Consider the following 19,566-nt stretch of genomic DNA (forward strand, 5'->3'; position numbering starts at 1 on the left):
GTGTGTGTGTGTGTGTGTGTGTGTGTGTGTGTGTGTGTGTGTGTGTGTGTGTGTGTGTGTGTGTGTGTGTGTGCTTGTATGTCTGCATAAGGGCCACGGAATTGGAACGATATAATATTTGCAAAATGTTGGATCACTATAGTTTGTCTTGTTAACTTCAGCTTTTGGGGGAAAGTAAGGGGAAGCTGCAATTTACGTGTCAAAATAAATTTGGGAAGATCACTTTGCCACTTTGGACTCGATTTATTTCATTTAAAGTTGCGCATTAAAGTGGCTGCCAGTATGAATTTGTGAATTCGCTCATTGTGTACACCTTGGAGTGTTTGAGTGCAGGCCAACATAATTTTCTTAGCAACACGCGTGAGAGTGTGTGAGAGCGAGAGAGCCTTGAAATCCAAATTGAAAGACGGCATTTAAGCACCTTTGTTTTGTTTTTGTGCTCCAGCCTTGTGTTTGTGTGCCAAAGGTGGGACCTGAGGTTGGCTCAGCTGAGTCAGCCATTCGGCATTCCTAGTTGGGTGGAACTTCGGCCCTTGTCCTTGAGCAACAAATCAGATTGAAGGGAAGAGGACAGGAGAGAGCTTTGAATAAAAACACAAGCAGCATGTATCAATGACTACACAAGCAATAAATCACTACAGGGCGGGGTGGTACCTCTCCATCTTAACCATCTCTCTCTCTGTATCACAAACACGCCTGAACACAGGAGTGTGTGTTTGTGTCTCTTTCTCCTGCGCTCACTTTCTCTGGTTGTGTTTTGAAACAATATTAACAAAGCTGGACGGTATGCAGTGATGCTTACATTCATGCTCATATGCATGTTATTATATCAAATGTGTGCATGTGGTTGTGCATTTTGTGTGTTTCTTTGTCAGTGACTGTTTTTTAGAGTGTTGGATATTAATATAAATCTTGGGCCCCACGATATGTTTTGCCTCCTTGCCCTGAGAGCATTTGCGACTTCAGGTGATTAAGCTCCTTTGAATTTCTACAATTTCTTCTACACTGTCGAAGGAAGTGCGTCTCCATCTCTGCAGGCAGATGTTCTGCCGATTCATAATAACATTTTCTAGGAAACTATAACATTTGGCTATTTCAGCGCTTAGTTTTTTCTCTTTGGGAATTCAAATATGTCTCTAGCACATTGTGTTGTTTGCTATGATTTATGTTTTGACGGCAGTATTGTTGTGAGACCGGACAGAGCAAATGTGAGAGTGGGCGGTTCGTCTGAGCCTCAGCTGACATGTGGGGACTCTTGACATGGCTCAACTGTTGGGTTGGGAAGGAAATGGAGCTGAGGGTGTCTGGGAAGCTGGATTTACAGCTATAATTAACAGCTGAATATTCTCTTTTATAATATCAGCAGGTATCTGTTCTGGACTGCTTACTTGTAATATTATATAAAGGAATTCTGCACGTAAAGACTGATGGTTGTGTCTGCCAGTGACTCACAGTGATTGAGTGGACACCATACTTCAGTGCAATGCTATGGATGACAAAACAGGTCCCTTCCCCTCTCTCTCTCTCTCTCTCTCTCTCTCTCCCTCGCGCTCCCTCTCTCTTGCACCACTCCTGGTTGCAGGCTCCACCCTCAGTCCTGGCGGACAAGCTGGTTGACCTAGGAGGAGGAGGAGATAGCCGTGGAGGGAAGAGGGGGGAGGTAGGAACGGACGGAGATCAAATTCATTTCTGCTAGTGAAGGCACAGCAGATTGCAAAAGCATAACCTGACGCAAATGGACCCAGGGCACGCATGGCTATCAAATGGATTACTTTAATAAAATGAACTACAAATGAACTACAACACCTCAAGGAGAGTACACTCAGCAGGCAAAGGACTAACAAAGAGCTCCCTAAAGAACTTTTTGTTAACACTGACCAACACCTGACTCTGATGAAGAGTGATTTTTATTCCTGTGCTGCCTAATTCATTCAGGATTCAGCTGAGGCTAAAAGGAGAGACATGGATCGAGAAGAATTAATTTGGGTAAAATTAAGCGACATATAAAAGAAATGCACCACTGAAGTAGAACAAGTAAGTACCTTATTGAGTCCATAATGACTGCTGGATTTGATGGCTAAACATATACTTATAATGTTAAATGTACAATTATTTTAATTATTTAAATCATTATTCAACATTGTCTGAAAAACTTTCCAGCAGGGCCTTAAATTTAATCTCATTGTATTCCTCCAATTTGTTTACAACCCAATCGAGGTCATGCCTTTGTGTGGCTACAGTATCTCATTTATGCTTAAAACTCAAGTATGCCATCAAAGCCCAGTGTGCAGAATTTTAATAAACAGGCTGAGCTTTATCAGTTTCTTTTATATTTGTATTTAGAATCATGTTTCCTCATTAATAATAATAATAATAATAATACAATAATCTAATAATATTACTTTCATGTTTGTAGACAGTGAAAATATATTTTATTATATTTATTTTACATATTTTATTTAACAAGAAAAGGAACAAAACACACATCTTATATTTTGGAAACAGTACAACTGTTTAAAAAAGTGCTCTGGTGACTGTAAATCAAAGTAGTAAATTATTGGGTTGATTAAACAAAATTGTTCCAAATGATGGAACGCCGCAATTAAATTAGGCTAATTTTCTAAATAACAGAAATAAAAAATGTGAATAAATCATTCTAACCTAATTGTTTCCCAGAGCTACTTTCAGGATGTCATTTCTCTCAACATAAAGCATGTATGTTATTGTGCTTGATTAGATGTAAGTCATTGCAGAGCTTAATTGAAAATGGATGTGGTCCTGTTAGTTTTTCCACAGATTACAGAAGCTCGGGGGAACTGTCACGATGTTAATGTTATCTGTTGTTGCCTGTAACGTAAATGAGCTGTAACAGTGATGGCTTTTAATGCTCTGTCCCACAGTCGCAAAGACAAGAGCAAAGCCAACAGAAAAGGACACGCGTGAGAATGCTTACCATGCACTGACAACAAGGTAAGAGACGACTTCTCACACTGGGTTGCTCTTCTTTGTGTGAGTGTTTTTTTGCACACGTGCGTGCCCTGCGCATGTTTTTTTTTTAAAGGAAACTCAAAGGGCTTTAGACAAACAAAAGATTTGTTTTCCCAGGCTGTGAGTGGACGGCATGCATACGTCTGTATATTCAAGTGTCATTGATTTATTGCCTGACACAACTTATTATCACAATGGTAAATTTCCTCCTAACAGTGAAGAAATAATCAAAAATTGTGTTAAGTTAAATCAAAAACAGATCCCATACTTAAAAATGAACAACAACAACAACAAAAGCCAAACTTTCTTGTCTGTCAGTTAAATCAAATAATGCTTTCTGGCAGACGTGTTTTTTGTGGAAGCTCTTTGTCTCAACCAAAGTCATTGAAAAAGGTTTTTTCCACCATAAATCGCAAAGTTTTCTTCTTTTTTCTCCCTCACACAAACTATTATGGAGGAATAATAACTTCCTTGATTGCAGCCTCCATCAGGAAAAAATCATCATCACGGTTATTTTAACAGTCGATTTACTTTGGTCTCTAACAGGGAATCATTTACTTGCGTTCATTTCATCATGTGCTGCAGCTCTGACCAAATCAACTCCAGGCCTGTTTTAGCTGATGTGGTAACACTGCAGCCCACTTTCCAATCTTCAGGGGGAATACTCTGAATATTTTATCAGCTATATGTGATGTGAAAAAAGGTCCCATTTTGAATGGTTCACTTGCTTGTTGGTGGTGTGCTAGTTAATGATACATAACAAGAAAAACAGCCAGTGGTCTAATGAACGGGGTTTATCAGTAACGATAAGAGGACTTGGACCTTCTGCATGAGTTCTGTCTACTGACCTGATCTGATCTGATACAATATGACTGTAATCTAAGCAATGACTGAATCGCTGTGTAGAATGAGGTGTGGCCCTGCATAACTATCATTTATTTGGCTGTTTGGGGTTGAAGACAGTAAAAGAATAATTTGTATTATTGCTCATATGAGCTGCAGCTGGAGAGCGAACCTGAGTGACATGTACTCAAATAGAGAACCGTGAATGTGATTTTTAATGAGTACAGCAGGTTCCTCCACAAACTGAAATGCATAAATATACACAAACTATCTAGCTGTCATTGACCCGACTCATTCAGGAGGTGAATCAATGCCGCAGCGAGGGTGCAAGCGGGGATCTAATTTTCAGATTTGTGGGGCTTAAAGGGAAAAACGTGGCCGTGGCTGCCTTATCATGCAGATGAAATGCCACGCAGCCCGGTCTGTGACACCACATGATTCATTTGTGTCGTGCATGAATCACATTGAGGAAAAACAGCGGAAAACCAAAGGTAAATATATAACACGCTGTCATCTAATGCTTGCTTTATTAGTTTCAGTTGACTTGGATTCAGATTGGGCCAGACCTTTTTAATCCTGTTTCCTGCTGCCAAAGTCAATTAATGGGGACGGTGATTAAAATGAAGCAAAAACAAAAAACATGTCAGAGCCAGTTTCCTCTGCAGGAGAAGCGGCTTCCTCTTTTGTCTGTGATCACAGGTGGTGGAATGGTTAGGAGGGAATCAGAATCAGAGAAATGGAGTGGGTGGATGAAAGTGTAGCGAAAATAACAGGTAACGGATGGAAAAAGTAGAAGAGAAGGAAGACCGAGTAGAAGGAGAAATTAGCCACAGATCGTCTGAGCGGCTGGTAATGAGAACAAAGAGGTCCTCATTAATCAGACTCGGTCAACTTGGTCAAAGGAAACTAATCCAGGGGCTGACAAGACAGGCAGAGAGGTGATGGCTTTTTCATTATGTTTGGATTAAACCACCAAGTGCACAAGCACCTCCTTCAGAGTGTCTAATGGGTGAAGTCTTGCCTTAAAGGACAATAGCACCGTTTTTTTCAACTTCCTTTAAAAGCATTTTGTCACACACTGTAATACTGACATCAAAACATGATTTTATAAGACATTCGTTCCTTAACACACCTCAGAATGGTTTAAAAATACTTTGTCTCAAACATCTGGTATTTGGATCTTGGCATATGTTGAACATGTCGTAGTTTGTGAAAGGGAATGACCAAAACACGTGTGAACAATTGGAAATGATGACACAGATGTTGAAAGATGTGAGTGGATGCTATCTGTAATGGTTTTTGTGCACTTTAACTACATGTTCCTTTCTTCCCTGAGGCTCTGTGAGCGTGAACCCCGTGCCTATGACAGCAGTACAGCACGGAGAGGTTATGAAAATGGATGGTTGCATTCTGCTTTGCCTCTGGAGAGCAAAGCAAGGGAGGGATAGACTCCATCATCAATCAGAGAGAAAGCGTACTTTACTAGAAGTACTGTCTACAGTCTATCAAGCACACAAAGAATAATTTGTACTTGTGTTAAGTCAGTCAGACAGATGGAAATAATGGGGTCTGCTTGGAATATATTAAACTGCACCCAGCAATGTTCTGCAGACATTATTTACCTTCATCGTGCAGCTTCAGTTTAAGAAATTTCATGATATGACAGAGAGCACTCCTGGCACAGGTTTCAGCCTATGCATGGGTCTCCTGTAGATGAGCTTGAGCAATCGGAAGACAGTTCACTGAGATTTCTTGGATACACATGCAATGCAAATGAGCATTCAGCATATTTTCTTATCCGGGAGTTTAGGTAAACAAGGGATTCAGATTTTCTCAGAACAATGTCATAAATTTGAAGATAAAAATCTGCTATGAAGAAAGAAATGCAGCACGTACTCATCAGTGGTCATCTACAGACAGATGGACCTTAACAGCTGCTCCTGCTTAGCAGTTTTCAATGCTTTTATTTGACTTTCTTGAGTACCTGGAGTAAAGCTTTAATTAAGCTTTACTCCAGGTATTGTAACAACTCCATTGCACCTTATCTGCACCGAGGCATACTTGAAAACAGACTGAACATCAAAAACGAATCACATGGAAATATATATATAATGAAATTAGGTTGGGGGTGCAGCCGCACAAAGAACCTTCTCATGAATTATACTGTAATTACAGAGAGGGGCACAAGGCTCCTCGGAACCAACAAAAAGAAGCCCAGAGATTCCTCACTGAAGAAGGGCCCTGTTGTCTACACCCTTAATTAACAAAGATGAAAAAAACAACTGTTATTGCTACGTCTGATCCTCTCCTCTACCGACCTTCCCACTAATACAACCCTTTAAATATAGAGGAATGTTAATAAAAAAAAGAAAATGATTGATTTAGTTTGGACATTTATGGCAGTCTTGTGTTTGCCTCGTGTGGCGGCAGGGATTCACTCAAATCATGAGAGCAGTTTTCTGTTTTCTGAGGAATGATCCCACTGAGATACTCTTCTTTTCACCCACAGCTGTACATTTGTGCTGGGAAGAGAAGTCAACCAGGCCAGGCCTGTCATGCATTCATCTGATTACATTCCTCTGGCAAAGCCAGCATGTAAAGCTTGACAGTATGTTCAGCCGTCCTTACACACCCAGGAGTGCGTCCACTGTTACTAACTGGTCATTAGGTAGTAGCGTAATAGTGAGAACAACCTTGTTATGTATAGTCACATTCAATTGCTCAATATTCTCACGTTTTCCTTCTGATCAGGCAGAAATGGAAGCTCTCTTATCACCCATTCAGTGGCACATTTATATATACGACCACTCCACAGCATATTAGTCAAAATATTACATCAACACGGTGTCAATCATCACTCACAGCGAAATAACTAAAAGTGCACATCTCTCCTTGGAGCTATGTTTTGCCACTCCTCTAGTCTCATCCAATCACCCTCCCTCAAAAATCAATTCTTTTACCTTTTCTGGGCAGTTTTTTCTCCTTTCTCCTCACCGCCTGTATCGCTACTCTTCCCCCCCACCCCCCTTCTCAGACGCTACTCTACATGCAGTTTATTTGACCAAGGCTGCCCTCTACATCCCATGACTCTGTTTCTTAAATTGTCATCTAATTCCTATCAACTTTCTGTTCTTTTCAGCCATTTATTTATAAGCAAAGAAAAATAAACGTAAAATTAATTTAGATTGGGAGAGAGAGAGAAGAGAAAAGAACGCCTGGATGCATGAGAGAAAATCTGGAGAGAGGGGAACAAAAACAGGGGGAAACAGGAATGTACAAGGGTAAGCATGGGATGAGAATGATTATGAGAGGGGATGTGAAGGAATAAGGGTGGTGGGATAGGAGGCAAAGCTGTCAAATCAACCTTGAGAAAGAATTAGAAAGAAAATAAACCAAACTGGACTTGCGTCAGATCGAATGGGAAGCTTTGGGAGAGGGACAAACAGACAGGAGAATTATTAAAATCTGAGACATAATTACACTTGCATGATTGGCAGAGTGTCTGGCTCTCATTACTTTGAGTTGAATGTGATGAGGTTACCCAACAGGAGCTATTTGTGGTACATGATGTGAAACTGTTACTGATGATCCAACAACAAAGAGTTCCTGTGATTTATATCTGCATCAGCTTATGTGAGAAGTCTGTGTGTGTTTTGCTTTGGATTCTCAGCAGTACTGTAAGGAACAGTGCATTTTTAGGCAACTGCAGGAAATGCAATAAGATGCACAGATGTAATAATTCAGTGCAATTTCATTGTCTGTTGATAATAATCTGGACTTGGCCAAAATCCACTAGTGGACAGTCATACAGCCCTGCAGCAGATTGACTCCTGCAGACTGTGTTTGTGCAGAGCATCATTTATACAAACTATAAACAATAGATTTTATTGGCTTTCCCAAATTAACACTTTGTTTGTCTTCCAGGAATGGAAAGCATCAGTTTGGAAACGGACTGGGATAGGTTAGGCCTCTCCGCTCTGGGCCCCACAGGAAGAAACAACTTCTCTTCCTCGTTTATTTCTGAACTGAACTCATTCAACACGTCTCACAGTGGGGGATCCTTCTTTGGCATCTTTCCCGAGAATGGCTCCAATAGCACACCTCGCACCCTTCCCCAGCCCAGGGTGAGGGATATCGGCTTGGCCCGGGCTGAGATTGCAGTGCTTGCGGTGGTGCTGGCTCTTACCACCTTGGGGAACAGCTTTGTGTTGTGGGTGCTTCTGAGGCGGAGGAAGCACAACGCGCCGATGCACATATTCATGGTCAACCTGTGTGTGGCTGACCTGGTGGTGGCTTTCTTTCAGGTCAGTACAGGGGTTTCTTTGAGGCATTATAGCAACATGAATATACATAGATCACAGCAGTGGATGAAACAAACATTTACAAAATGGTCTCAGTTTGTTAAAGGCCTGTTTTGTTTTTGCCATAAGTAAAACATGTTTATTTCTTTTTGAGTCTTTATTCAAGTCTAAATATTTCATCTTTACCAACAATTTTTGTCACAATGAAAACTTGCTCATCTTAATATTGATTTTTATCTTCCATGGGAATTTCTTTTTCACTTAACTGTGTTAAACTATGTAATTGTGAGTTATATACTGTCTGGATCTGTTACAGCTGTATACACTGTTCCACAAAAATACCTATAATATAAATACTGTGCATTTCTTTTTTACTTTGCCTCCAGACCTTCAAACTTTCCTGTAATTTTTAAAGTGGTCATGAGCAATAGTTATCCAGCATTTCTTTGGCCGTTGGAGGTTTTTTCAGTTATTTCAGTCCAGTCCTTGTACCTGACCTTTTTCAAAGGAATGTGGTAATTAAAAATTTAAAAAAAAAAAAAAAGACTATTTATAAGCAAATATTAGAAAAAACAGCAGAAAATAAGTTCAGATCTTTACTATGCAAATTTTAGATTTTTAACCCTTTACAGTCTTGCTCTCAAAAGTAGCGTTCCACTGAGACCATGCTGTTGAAGGCCTCTGATGGAGGAATTGTTCTGTAATCATTTTTGCCTGATTTCAGTGAAGCCTTTGATACCATTGACCATAAAAATCCTGCTTTATAGGCTTCATGTTTTGGCTGGTGAATTTGGCTGTGCTTTAGACTTATTTACTTCTTACTTTTCTGATAGGACCCTCTCTGTTAGAACAAACAAGTTCACCTCTAACATTTCCTCCCTAACCTGTGGGGTTAAAAAGGGATTTTGGGTCCATTTTTTTTTCTGCATGCTTCCTCTAGCTGCCATTATTCAATTTTTTAATTACATTTTTTTATCATTTCTATGCTGATGACATTCAGCTTGATAGGTTGTCCACCCTAGTCCACAGCTTAACTCAGAAAGAATACTGACTGGCTCTCTAGTAATTACCTTGTTTTAAATGCTAACAAGACTGAGACCATAATTATAGCTCCTGCTGAATTACATTTTAAAATCAGTCAGGTTCTTGCCTCCTTCTGCCCAACTGCTCTCGCATGTGAAATCTTTGTCTCGCTCCATTTCACAGGCTGCTTGTCCGTGAAAAGTGTTTAATAAATGAACTTAAAATAAAACGTAAAAAAGAATTAAGGTCTGGAAGATAAAGATGAAAAGGTAGGCCTAAAAAAATAAAAACAGTCAATAGCAGATGAACAACATCTCAAAGTTGTGTCCTTAAGAAATAAGAAAAAACAAAACAGCAAAGACGACACGTGCATCTGAGCCTTCAAATGAGCCTTTTACTGTTTGTTAAAAAGATCTCGGTGGAAAGCTGGCTGTGAAGAAGCCAATTTTAAGAAAGGCTTTTTAAGCTTCCACAGGGAGTATCTGGAATTGAACCAGAGACCTCTTGAGCTGCAATCAAATGCTCTACCACTAAGCTATACCCCCACAACGATAAAGGCATCTGGCCCTTCAGTTGATTCATATACTATACTGCCAAAGCCTAATCAGAGATGGTCTCAGTGGAAGTTATTCTTAAGGAAGGGAAACAGAAAGAAAAGGCTGGTGTGTGCCAAACTACACAAGAACTGAACCGAAAATCAGTGGCAACAGGACGAATGAAGGACAAATCCATAATTTAAATTTTTAGTTCAAAATGTCAATATGTACTGTAGGAGGAGGTCAGGAGAGAAGCACAACAGCGAGTGTCTGCAGCCATCTGAACAACATGTCGGAGCTTTTGTGGAGATCTTGTCATAATTGATGGAATTATGAACACAGAAAAGTACCATCAGATTTTTTTCAATACCGCCATGGAAGCACACTGTCAGTGCATACGTAGGTAGAAAAACAGCCAATGAGAAACTATCCTGGAGCCTGGAGAACTATTCCTGTAGACTACTTAAAGAAATTACAAGAAAGTTTCACTAAGAGAGCTCAGTCTGTGTTGAAGAATAAAGTTGGTCATACCAAATATTGACTTTCAAACTTGTAATAACTGTACAAACTGTCTGCCTTATAGTGTACTTTAATGTCTGTTTTCAGATGCTTTAAAAAACCCACTGCAGTGAGTGAGGGCTCTGTCAGGGCTTTTCACAGTAATGAAATGCATCTGTATTTCTTTCTGAAGTCTCTGCTGCTTTCCTACCCAGTTGGCTTCTCGGTGACTCAGCTGCACAAATTTCTTAAAATGGCAGTCAAATATATATATGTATATAAAAGATCAGCTTTTCCCAGTCCAGCTGTGCAATGCAATTATAAACATCATTCAAACAGGATAAATGATTTTTTGTTTTAGAACTACTTTCGTATGTAGATGACCATATCTTTGGTGTTTTTTGAGGTAAAAACAAACAAATGAAAAAACAGGCTTGCCCAGTGCCCTTGTCATGGATAGTAAAGAACATGTCATTAAGTGCCATGGTGTGGCTTACTGATGTGCTCAAGCAGTTTTCAGATAACAGTCTCGGACAAAGTGCTAAATTGGGTTTGGGCTGCACAGGCACTTCTTGTTGACACGCTGAATATATTAGAAACACTTATTTTAAAAATAACTACTTTTTATCTGTGTGTTCAGGTTCTTCCTCAGCTAATATGGGACATTACAGAGAGGTTTCAAGGGCCGGATTTGCTATGCCGGTCCATCAAGTACTTGCAGATTGTTGGCATGTTTGCTTCCTCCTATATGATAGTTGCCATGACAGTAGACCGGCACCATGCCATCTGCTGCCCGTTGCAGGCCTACCGAGGGGGCACAGTGTCCCGCTGGAACACTCCTGTCATGGTGGCCTGGGGCCTGGCACTGATCCTCAGCATACCGCAGGTAGGAAGGGGTGAACACACAGGCAGCTTGATTTCCACAGGAGAACTCAAGATGTTTGTCTATTTTTAGCTTCAAGAGATCACTGCAGATTATCAGTGTCTGTGGGTGTGCTGACCACTTTTCCCTTGTTGTTTCTGTCAGGTGTTCATCTTCTCTCGCTCAGAAGTGGCTCCCGGTGAGTTCGAGTGCTGGGGTCACTTTGCTGAGCTGTGGGGGCTGAAAGCCTACGTCACCTGGATGACGGTAACTGTCTTCCTCCTGCCCGCCCTCATCATCACCATCTGTCAGGTAATTCTAGTTGTACTGGCTGAACTCTGCACTGTCCACAAAGGGTGTTGACTATAGGATTACATGCTCAGAGCAACATTATCCAGTAATGAGGCTTGTGGCATGAATGAAATGCTGTTTTGGTTTCAAGAGTGTATTTGGCACGCATTGTTCAATAACCTGTGGAGACTGTGGTTGGTGTTATGTCGCATCCCCAGGCAGATATGACATTCTGGGGTGCCTCCCATCAGTCCTGATCTATTTAGGGAAAGATATTTCTAGGTTCCAGCTTTTTCCCCTAATTAACACAGCACTTGGAGGTCTACTGCCGAGATGCCTGCCCAGTCTGAAAACGTCCTGCCAGGGAGAGGAATGTACCAGATCTGTGCCAAACATAGAATTCTGGACCTTTTTCCCACTATTTTGAATATCAGATTTCAAATCCAGAGGGTTATTTAGAACGTTTCTGGAAGAGAGAATGATGTTATTTCTGCTGAAGGAGGTAATTTGGAAAGTTTCAAGTGTCTCGCCCGATCAAATCCCATAAACTGAATGGAAAGATGGATTAATGTGTAGCTTCAGTTGTAACAAACCTTCAGAATCAAAGTAAAAATAGTTGGAAGGATGAATCGCCTATTAGTAATGGATTTCATGTCGTTGTTTTGGTTTCTCCGGAGAATACCACAAATCATTTTGGTGCAATAAAGTTTTATGGTAGCTATGTAACAGAGCGAAGGAATCGTGGCGTTAAATAATGTTACATAAAAATGTCTGACACTGGTTTATGGCCGATGGTTAAGGCCAACAAATACTCTCTTTTTTTTACATTTCAAATTTCCGTTCAGTGTTGACCTAAACTGCAAACAGGACAGTCTGCAGCAAACACAAGCATCTGAATTTGCCACGTTCCCATGATAAAACGTAATCCTCGGGCCTTTTAGGTCGTGAATGATGGCATGTCTAGTTTTCCCTCTCACTGAGCTGTTGTAATTTCTCAAAATGTTCTTATATGAATTTCAGATAAGAATCTTCCGCGAGATTCACAACAACATCTACCTGAAGTCAGAGAGGATGGTGATGGCTGAGATGAAGAAAAACGAAATCCTCTTCCGCTTTCACAGCTTTAGGAAGGAGGACGAGCGATCCAGAGAGAGGGGGAGACGGGCGTCTGGAGGAGGAGGCTGGGACGGAAGAGGAGGACAACTCTTAAAGGTTGCAAATAACAACCCCCACAATAACACACCCAACAGCCAAGTGGGAGAATGTTATGACTATGTACCACCTGATATTCAGTGTAACAGTTGCCACGGGGAACATGTGACAACAACAAGAACAACAGTGCATCAGCAAACAGTGAACGGCTCAGATTGCCAGGAGCCCTACACCAACTCTCCCCGCTGCTCCCTTGATTATGCTCCCCCTCACCGCCCTGCCACCCCACCTCCAAGTATCACTAAAGCCATGTCAAAGACGGTGAGGATGACCCTGGTCATTGTGCTGGTGTATACTATCTGCTGGTCACCTTTCTTCATTGTCCAGCTGTGGGCAGCCTGGGATCCAGACCCTCCAGACCAAGGTTAGTCATAAACATCTTAATGGATGCAACATCCACTTATGTTTCCAATCTACCCCATAAAAGAAATGAAAGCAACATCTGTGCGGTCAGGTGAATCATTTATGTTGTTTACCCCAGATGGATTGATTCTCCTTAGCTCATGTAATCTATTTAATCGCCCTAATGGAGCTAATTTACCTGTTTTGCACTTTAGAGAGCATAAAGCTAATTGAAAAGCTCCTATTTTTAACAGAAAACTCCAATCAATGCTTTTGAGCATCTTGGTGGGTCCAAATATTAGGCTATCTAACTCATTATTCTAAGTACAAGCTCCAGCTCTCAACAGAGAATATAATACAAGGTCACAAACAAGTTTGTTTTTTCCTGAGCTGAAACTAAAGACAAACACCAGAGGCCAGTAAATAACCTGTTTATGTCCCCCGTAGAGTCTGAAACAGAGCCAGATGCTGACATTTCATCAACATTGATCTGTGCCAGCAGCTGGCATGCATAGTTAAAATCATAAGCAACACATGGAACAAGCGCAAATACAAACGCACACACACGAGCACAGATGCATACACAAAGTGTACTCACATGCAGCTACAAGCATGATTAGCATACTCTCATGAAATAAAAGCCCCGATTGGCAGACAGCCCCACACTCAGCTGATTATTGTCAGCTTTATTCTAAAATCAGAACGGTCTCATTCATTGTTCTCAGCTGCTCTCAGTGTGTTTTGCCTAATGCACAATAGACTTGTTATTAGAAATGAAAAATATGAAGGAGGAAGTATGTGTGGAGTTGTTCCCCTGGGATATTTATAATCAAATTCTTGAAGTAGAATAAAAACAAAATAATGCACAGTGCTCTGCTGCTAAATATTTGCACATTTTTATGTTTGTTTCCTAAGGGGTGAGAGACTAATGTGACTTGCACTGTGATTTGTCCTTAGTTTGTCCTCATTTTAACAGGAATGTTTCCTTCCAACGTAAAGGTTGTACATTTGAAAATGTATTTTTGGACTTGTCTTTTTGGCGGTGTGTGTCCTCTGCAGGAGTGGCCTTCACTATCCTGATGCTGCTGGCCAGTCTGAACTCGTGCACCAACCCATGGATCTACACGGCTTTCTCCAGCAGCGTGTCAAGAGAGCTGCAAAATCTGCTCCACTGTGGGTCAAGATCTGGACGACGGGGCTCCCTGCCTGACGACTCTACCACCACACACACCTCCACCACCAAGGACAGCCTGTACTGACAAAGACTGATGAGCTGGAGAGCGAGACACACAGAGACATGCTCAAAAGGCATGCATGCGTGCACACGCGCCCACTGCAAGGACGTACTTTTGCACACAACTCTGCTGATGTCACCGCCTCCAGCGCCGCAGCCTGAGAACGCACTGTGACGACCTCCACCAGATGTTTTCAGCATCAAAGGACAGCTGTCTTCTCACCAGGACTTCTATTTGTAATCACCTGTCTTACTCGCCCCAGCAGTAAGGACGGCTGTCACTGAAGATGTCAGCACCATTCATAACACAGTGTTTCGGTGGATCTGTGGGGTGAAATGGACTGGAAGGTGAGAACATTTTCACCTCAGTAGCTGTTGAACAGAACTGTGGACAGTCTCTTACTCTGCTCGGATACAGTAGAGCAGCAGGAATGCAAGGGGTGGATTGCTACATTAATGGAACGCCTAATGTATAAAGCAGCAGACAAAACTATGGGTGCAGAGAAAACCAAGCTGGAGGGAAGAGAAAAGAAGCACATGCAGACAGTACACGAGAATAAGACTGCAGGAGAACAGACAGGGGATGTCATGGATGTTACAGCAGTGGTCCCAGGAGGACTGTAGTTGAAATCTAATAACGTGATCAAACTTTGTTATTCCACAGAAAGAAAGAAAGGATTAGAGACGGATGCTTGAGGCAAAGAAGGAATTCACTTCCAGGTTCCAACAATAGTGATTTGTTAGCAAGATGGGCTTAAGATTCACTCCTGAGGACGGTGCAGCAGAAGGAAAGCACCGCACAACAAAATAAACCTGGTTTTCCTTGCTCAACTGGGACACAATTATGTGACTGTATTTTATACAAACACGCCATATGAGGCACATAAAAGAACCTTCCCGTCATGCTTTTCTGAAAGTATGAAACGAGAACACAGCACAGAAGAAACTCATGAGAAGTATTTATCAGCATTCCGTGTATCGTGATCAACGTTGTAAAGTATATTTATTGAAGAGAATGTTACATTTTGTGCTAGATAAAAGCTGAATGTTGCAATGGTCTGAGGTACAGTGTAGCTAAAAAAGAAGGAAGAAAGAAAACAAGCGGTGTCAAACCAAAGATTGTTTTTTAAAAGCTCGACTTTAAAGTCTTATCAGTAGACATATTCCAACCTACATGTTAGCGTACATCTAGAAACAATTACTATTTAAGAAAACGCTTCACATGAATATTGCAAATACTCCAAGTCCAAACCAAGTGCCTGTAATGTCAGTAGACATTTTTAGAGGGGGCCTCCCTCACTGGATTAATCTGTAAATGATGTCAGCCAAGTTATTTTTAGACAGAGCATACCTCCAGAGCAGGGATCATAGGATATGTTATATCACACCATGAGCCATGTGTTCTTTAATCTCTTTATTTATTTATTGTTGTGTAAATGAAAATGTACACACAAATATATATATATTTAATGTATACTTAGATAGTATATAGGTGTATTATTCCCTGTTTCTGCCTTCCAGGTACAGTTTTTATAATATTGCATTTTATTCTGTGCACAGAGTAAAGTATTATGGCCCTCAGCTGCATGACACACTTAAATATTCTAATGGTATGTTTTTACAATAGCATAATTATATAAGCTACTGTACATACAGGAAATGTGATAACATTGTGTGTATTTGATCAGTCTATCCATTAGATGCTGTTGAAAATAATCTTTTTTTTTAATGATGTGCACTCACAGTGAGACACTTTGGTGCATCTTTCTTTTTCGTGAGAGAACAGTGTTGTTCGAGTCTGCAGGACAATACCGGCATGCTTTCAAGGTATCTCAAGAGTACTTGTCTGGGTCGAAGGAGAAGCCTCACCTTTTCCTCTGCGTGGCCGTGGTGTTTGGGTTTACAGCACGCCACTGCAAACTTGTTCCCCAGACACAGGCCTCTGCTTTGATTATCAGCCAAATGAAACTCTGCAGCAACAATGTCCCGTGTCTCACTTTGTTATATCAGGAAATAGATGAACTTCTCCCAAACCTTCAGGGTGTTCATGTATTTTTCTCTCTCCCAAGCAGGAAGTTGAGAGGTCAGAGGATGATTCTTCTCCACGCAAAGAGCCAAACCTCAGTTTCATCCAGCCTTTCAGATTGATGGGAGAGGCCGAACACTCCTCAGCTGTGCATTGTGCTTTCTGTACAGCCATTAGTGAGCATTAAAACGGCTAAATAATAAATGCACTTCAACTGACTGAGAAGCAGATAGCACGAACACCTTTAAATATCCCCTAAAAATAGACCCATCATCAGACAGAATTTCCTATAGAGTCAGTTTAGTTTCCTGAGTAGTCCTATAAAAGACTTGGCATTTCCTATTTTTCACTGAAACAGCCACCACCATCTCTCTCTTGTCAGAGCATATGATAGATGGTCTAACTGGTAGGTCACTGCTGTTTTTATAATCTTGCAGTGTGTGTGTGTGTATATTTATGCTGAATGCCCTAATGCTCACGGTTTCCATGCAGAAGCATGGGTGACGGCTAAACTCAAGGTCACTTCTTCATTACAGTTAGGGCAGCACTTCCTTCCAGCCGTGTGGCTGCAATGGGGTATAAAAGAAATAAATTATCCCTCAGGGAGCCTGTCACAAGGGCAGGAAAACAGGGCAAGTTCCGTCTTCAAATCAATTTAAATTCAGCCAAGGAGTGCAACCAGTGGCTCTGAAGAATGACTGAGACCCCCAGCCTTCACCACAGCCGGTATAAATCAGACCTGGAGCCAGGACTTTTACCATACTGAGCAATGCGTCTGCATTGCTTAACCCAAGACCCCTCTGCAGACCTAATGATGGCCGAGGCTCATTCCAAGACACCAGGAGGCCCAACTGGCCCAGATCGACTCCTGTGTCTGCGTTAGGAAAGAGCATCATACTTTATTATCAGAGGAAGCAAGAGAAACAGGCTCCCCAATTTATCTTGTCTTCTCACAAAAGGGTTTCATTTTGCTCTTTTTCTCTATCTTAAATGTTTTAACACCAAGAGGATGTTTATATGCTCTTAGCCTTAAAACAGATGGTAAACTATTTGGTGGAGTTTGTTTTGTTTTCCACATAAAATTTATCTGCATTTACTGTTTCAGCTTACAGAGAAGGGGGCAGTTAAATGCGGCTTTTTCCAAGGGCATTTTTTCTTTGTTTGCTAAATATAGCCACACTTTTATTCTATTGGCAGCAATTATGATTCCTTAGTCTGTAAGTGTTTACTGATTTAAAAGACGTTCTTTCTCCGAGAGCCAGAGGGATCAAGGTTAGCTTTTTTTTTTATCGCTTTCAGCCATCTTGTTTTCATTACTTTAAGCACGGTTGTGCGCACACCTCACCTGCAACATTGCTTTCTTAATAGTACAAACAGGCATGTGCATGGTGTCTGATAAAATGGCATCTACAAATATTTTACAGGAGCTTGTTCAACACGCTTCCACGACATTTATGCACTTAGATATGATTTGTTGTTATGTGTCTTCACCAATGTTCCCTCTAATTTTTCATGTGTCTGAGCGAACACACAAACTCCCTGAGCGGCCCCTTGGACCACTGTGAGCGACATCAGACGTGCGCACTGTGGTCACGCCAGCATTGAAGTTACACGGTTTATTAAAAATAATCAAATTACAGCATTTACATTTATGTTAGACTACTTTTAATTAACTGCTTTAGCCCACTTACAAATAATCTTGTTCATTACCTGTGTAGTATGTAAACACTATTGGAAGTAAAAATAACTTGAACTCCAATTTTGAAAACACAACTTTCTTTTTTCTATTTGTATAAAGCTCTGACTTGTATTCTGAGTCTGTGGTCTGGGAGAGAGTCTGTAACTCTGTCTGCAAAATACAGGATATAATGACCAATGTTGGGCAATTAATTATATAGTTACTTCTTCAAAAAAGTAACTGAGCTATGCAAAAAACAAAGTTTTTTGCAGCTGTTTACCTAAAAATGCAGCCAAGGTGTTTTTTAAAAATAAGTATTTCAAACTATTTACAGAACAATCAGCTGTTCTGCATCAAATCTGATGCCACACAAATTATTTGTGCCACTCCAAAAAATAATTTCTGTCCACTATGAGATAAAGAAGAACAACAGCCTGATACCTGCAGGCAGTGCCACACTCCCTCTTTTTTTCTAAACTGAGCACCTGATGGCTTTGAACTTTTCTTGTCCATCTTCCATTGGTTTTAATTTTGCACTCCAGTATGAACACCCATCCCCCAACCCGAGGATCACCACAGCATAACCTAATAGACCTGCACCTTAGTTCACAGAATCGCTTTGTCTGGGGTTTATTTCTGGGATTTCACACAAGCCAGTATTCAAATCAAGAATATATAATTACAGCATTGTTCTGACACACACAACAAAACTATTGACTACACTACACACTAACTACACAAGATTTGCGCTAAACGTTGCAAATCTCTCACATCTCAAAACACCTATATCATTTTTTGATTGGTCGACATGGTACATTTTTTGACCAATAGGAAAGGGTGGGGGGTTTTGGTTTTGCTCACAGGTGGAGAGTGCTTTGGAGCGTTTTCCTTATAAAACTCAGTTTTTACCGTTTCTTCCCGCAGTAAATATAAACAACGACAGTATTCAGGAAGAAAACCAAACATTATATATTTTTTATCATAACTCTGGTTTTACGTGGCCGATCAACACAATTTCAAAAACTGGTATAAAGTCCACACTTTTTCCGTCAATTGTTCCGTCTGTCCTGCTCACATCTCCAATGGTTGTCCAAGTTGTCATGACCGTGGCTTCACTCCACATCAGCCACGCCGCTTGGCTCGCTAAAACACCGGTGTCGGCACATAAGGACGCTGTCATAGCCTGTCAACGACGTTGATTAGCTGCGTATATACGAATGTGAATCGCGTTATTGGCTGGACTATGGGATAAGGTGGCATCGTTCTAATCCCATACGGGAGCAGCCAGTCACTTACTGACTAACACTGCAAAACAGAATTGTTAAAGTTTTAATTTTAATTTCAATTCAGGTTAGATTTTCTGTGCGCAGAGACCGTGGCAGCAGTGCGCAATTGCGCCCGCACGCAGCTTAGAGGGAACATTGGTCTTCACCCATTTAATAGTTCTGGGCCAGCTGCAAGAAGTGCATGCACACACGCAGACACACGCAAGCCAATATGCAAACACAAACAAAAGCTGTACACCAGATATTGTCCTTTTGATGTGACATGTGGATGGGATGTTTAATATGTTGTGGAAAAGGAGTGAAAGGAATTTCCTCCCTTACATGGTTCTTTTTTTTACTGCAAACTGCATTGTCATGCAAAGCAGATGAGAGGATGCCCAAATAGGACAAGAAGAATGAGATGCAGAGAAAATAAGTGCAGAGGTTTGGAAGCTACAGTGAGTTAT

At 41.0% G+C, this 19,566-nt stretch overlaps 1 protein-coding gene across 2 annotated transcripts; it reads left to right on the forward strand.

The window, feature by feature from the left end:
* The first annotated feature begins 1,564 nt into the window (after window positions 1-1,564).
* Window positions 1,565-17,205, forward strand: LOC102301976 (vasopressin V2 receptor). Of its 2 annotated transcripts, XM_005914795.2 has the most exons (7): window positions 1,565-2,034; window positions 2,901-2,970; window positions 7,756-8,135; window positions 10,830-11,075; window positions 11,217-11,363; window positions 12,363-12,918; window positions 13,956-17,205. In XM_005914795.2, exons 3-7 carry the CDS (start codon window positions 7,758-7,760, stop codon window positions 14,153-14,155), a joined length of 1,527 nt encoding a protein of 508 aa, XP_005914857.1. In that variant the 5' UTR covers window positions 1,565-2,034; window positions 2,901-2,970; window positions 7,756-7,757; the 3' UTR covers window positions 14,156-17,205. The 2 variants fall into 2 exon arrangements, with proteins under 2 accessions (XP_005914857.1, XP_042083866.1); XM_042227932.1 differs by lacking the exons at window positions 1,565-2,034; window positions 2,901-2,970 and having other exon boundaries at window positions 2,978-8,135.
* Window positions 17,206-19,566: the final 2,361 nt, after the last annotated feature.

The sequence above is a fragment of the Haplochromis burtoni genome, unplaced genomic scaffold (genome assembly GCF_018398535.1).
Source record: "Haplochromis burtoni strain Fernald_Lab_line unplaced genomic scaffold, NCSU_Asbu1 Contig_9, whole genome shotgun sequence".
NCBI lineage: Eukaryota > Metazoa > Chordata > Actinopteri > Cichliformes > Cichlidae > Haplochromis > Haplochromis burtoni.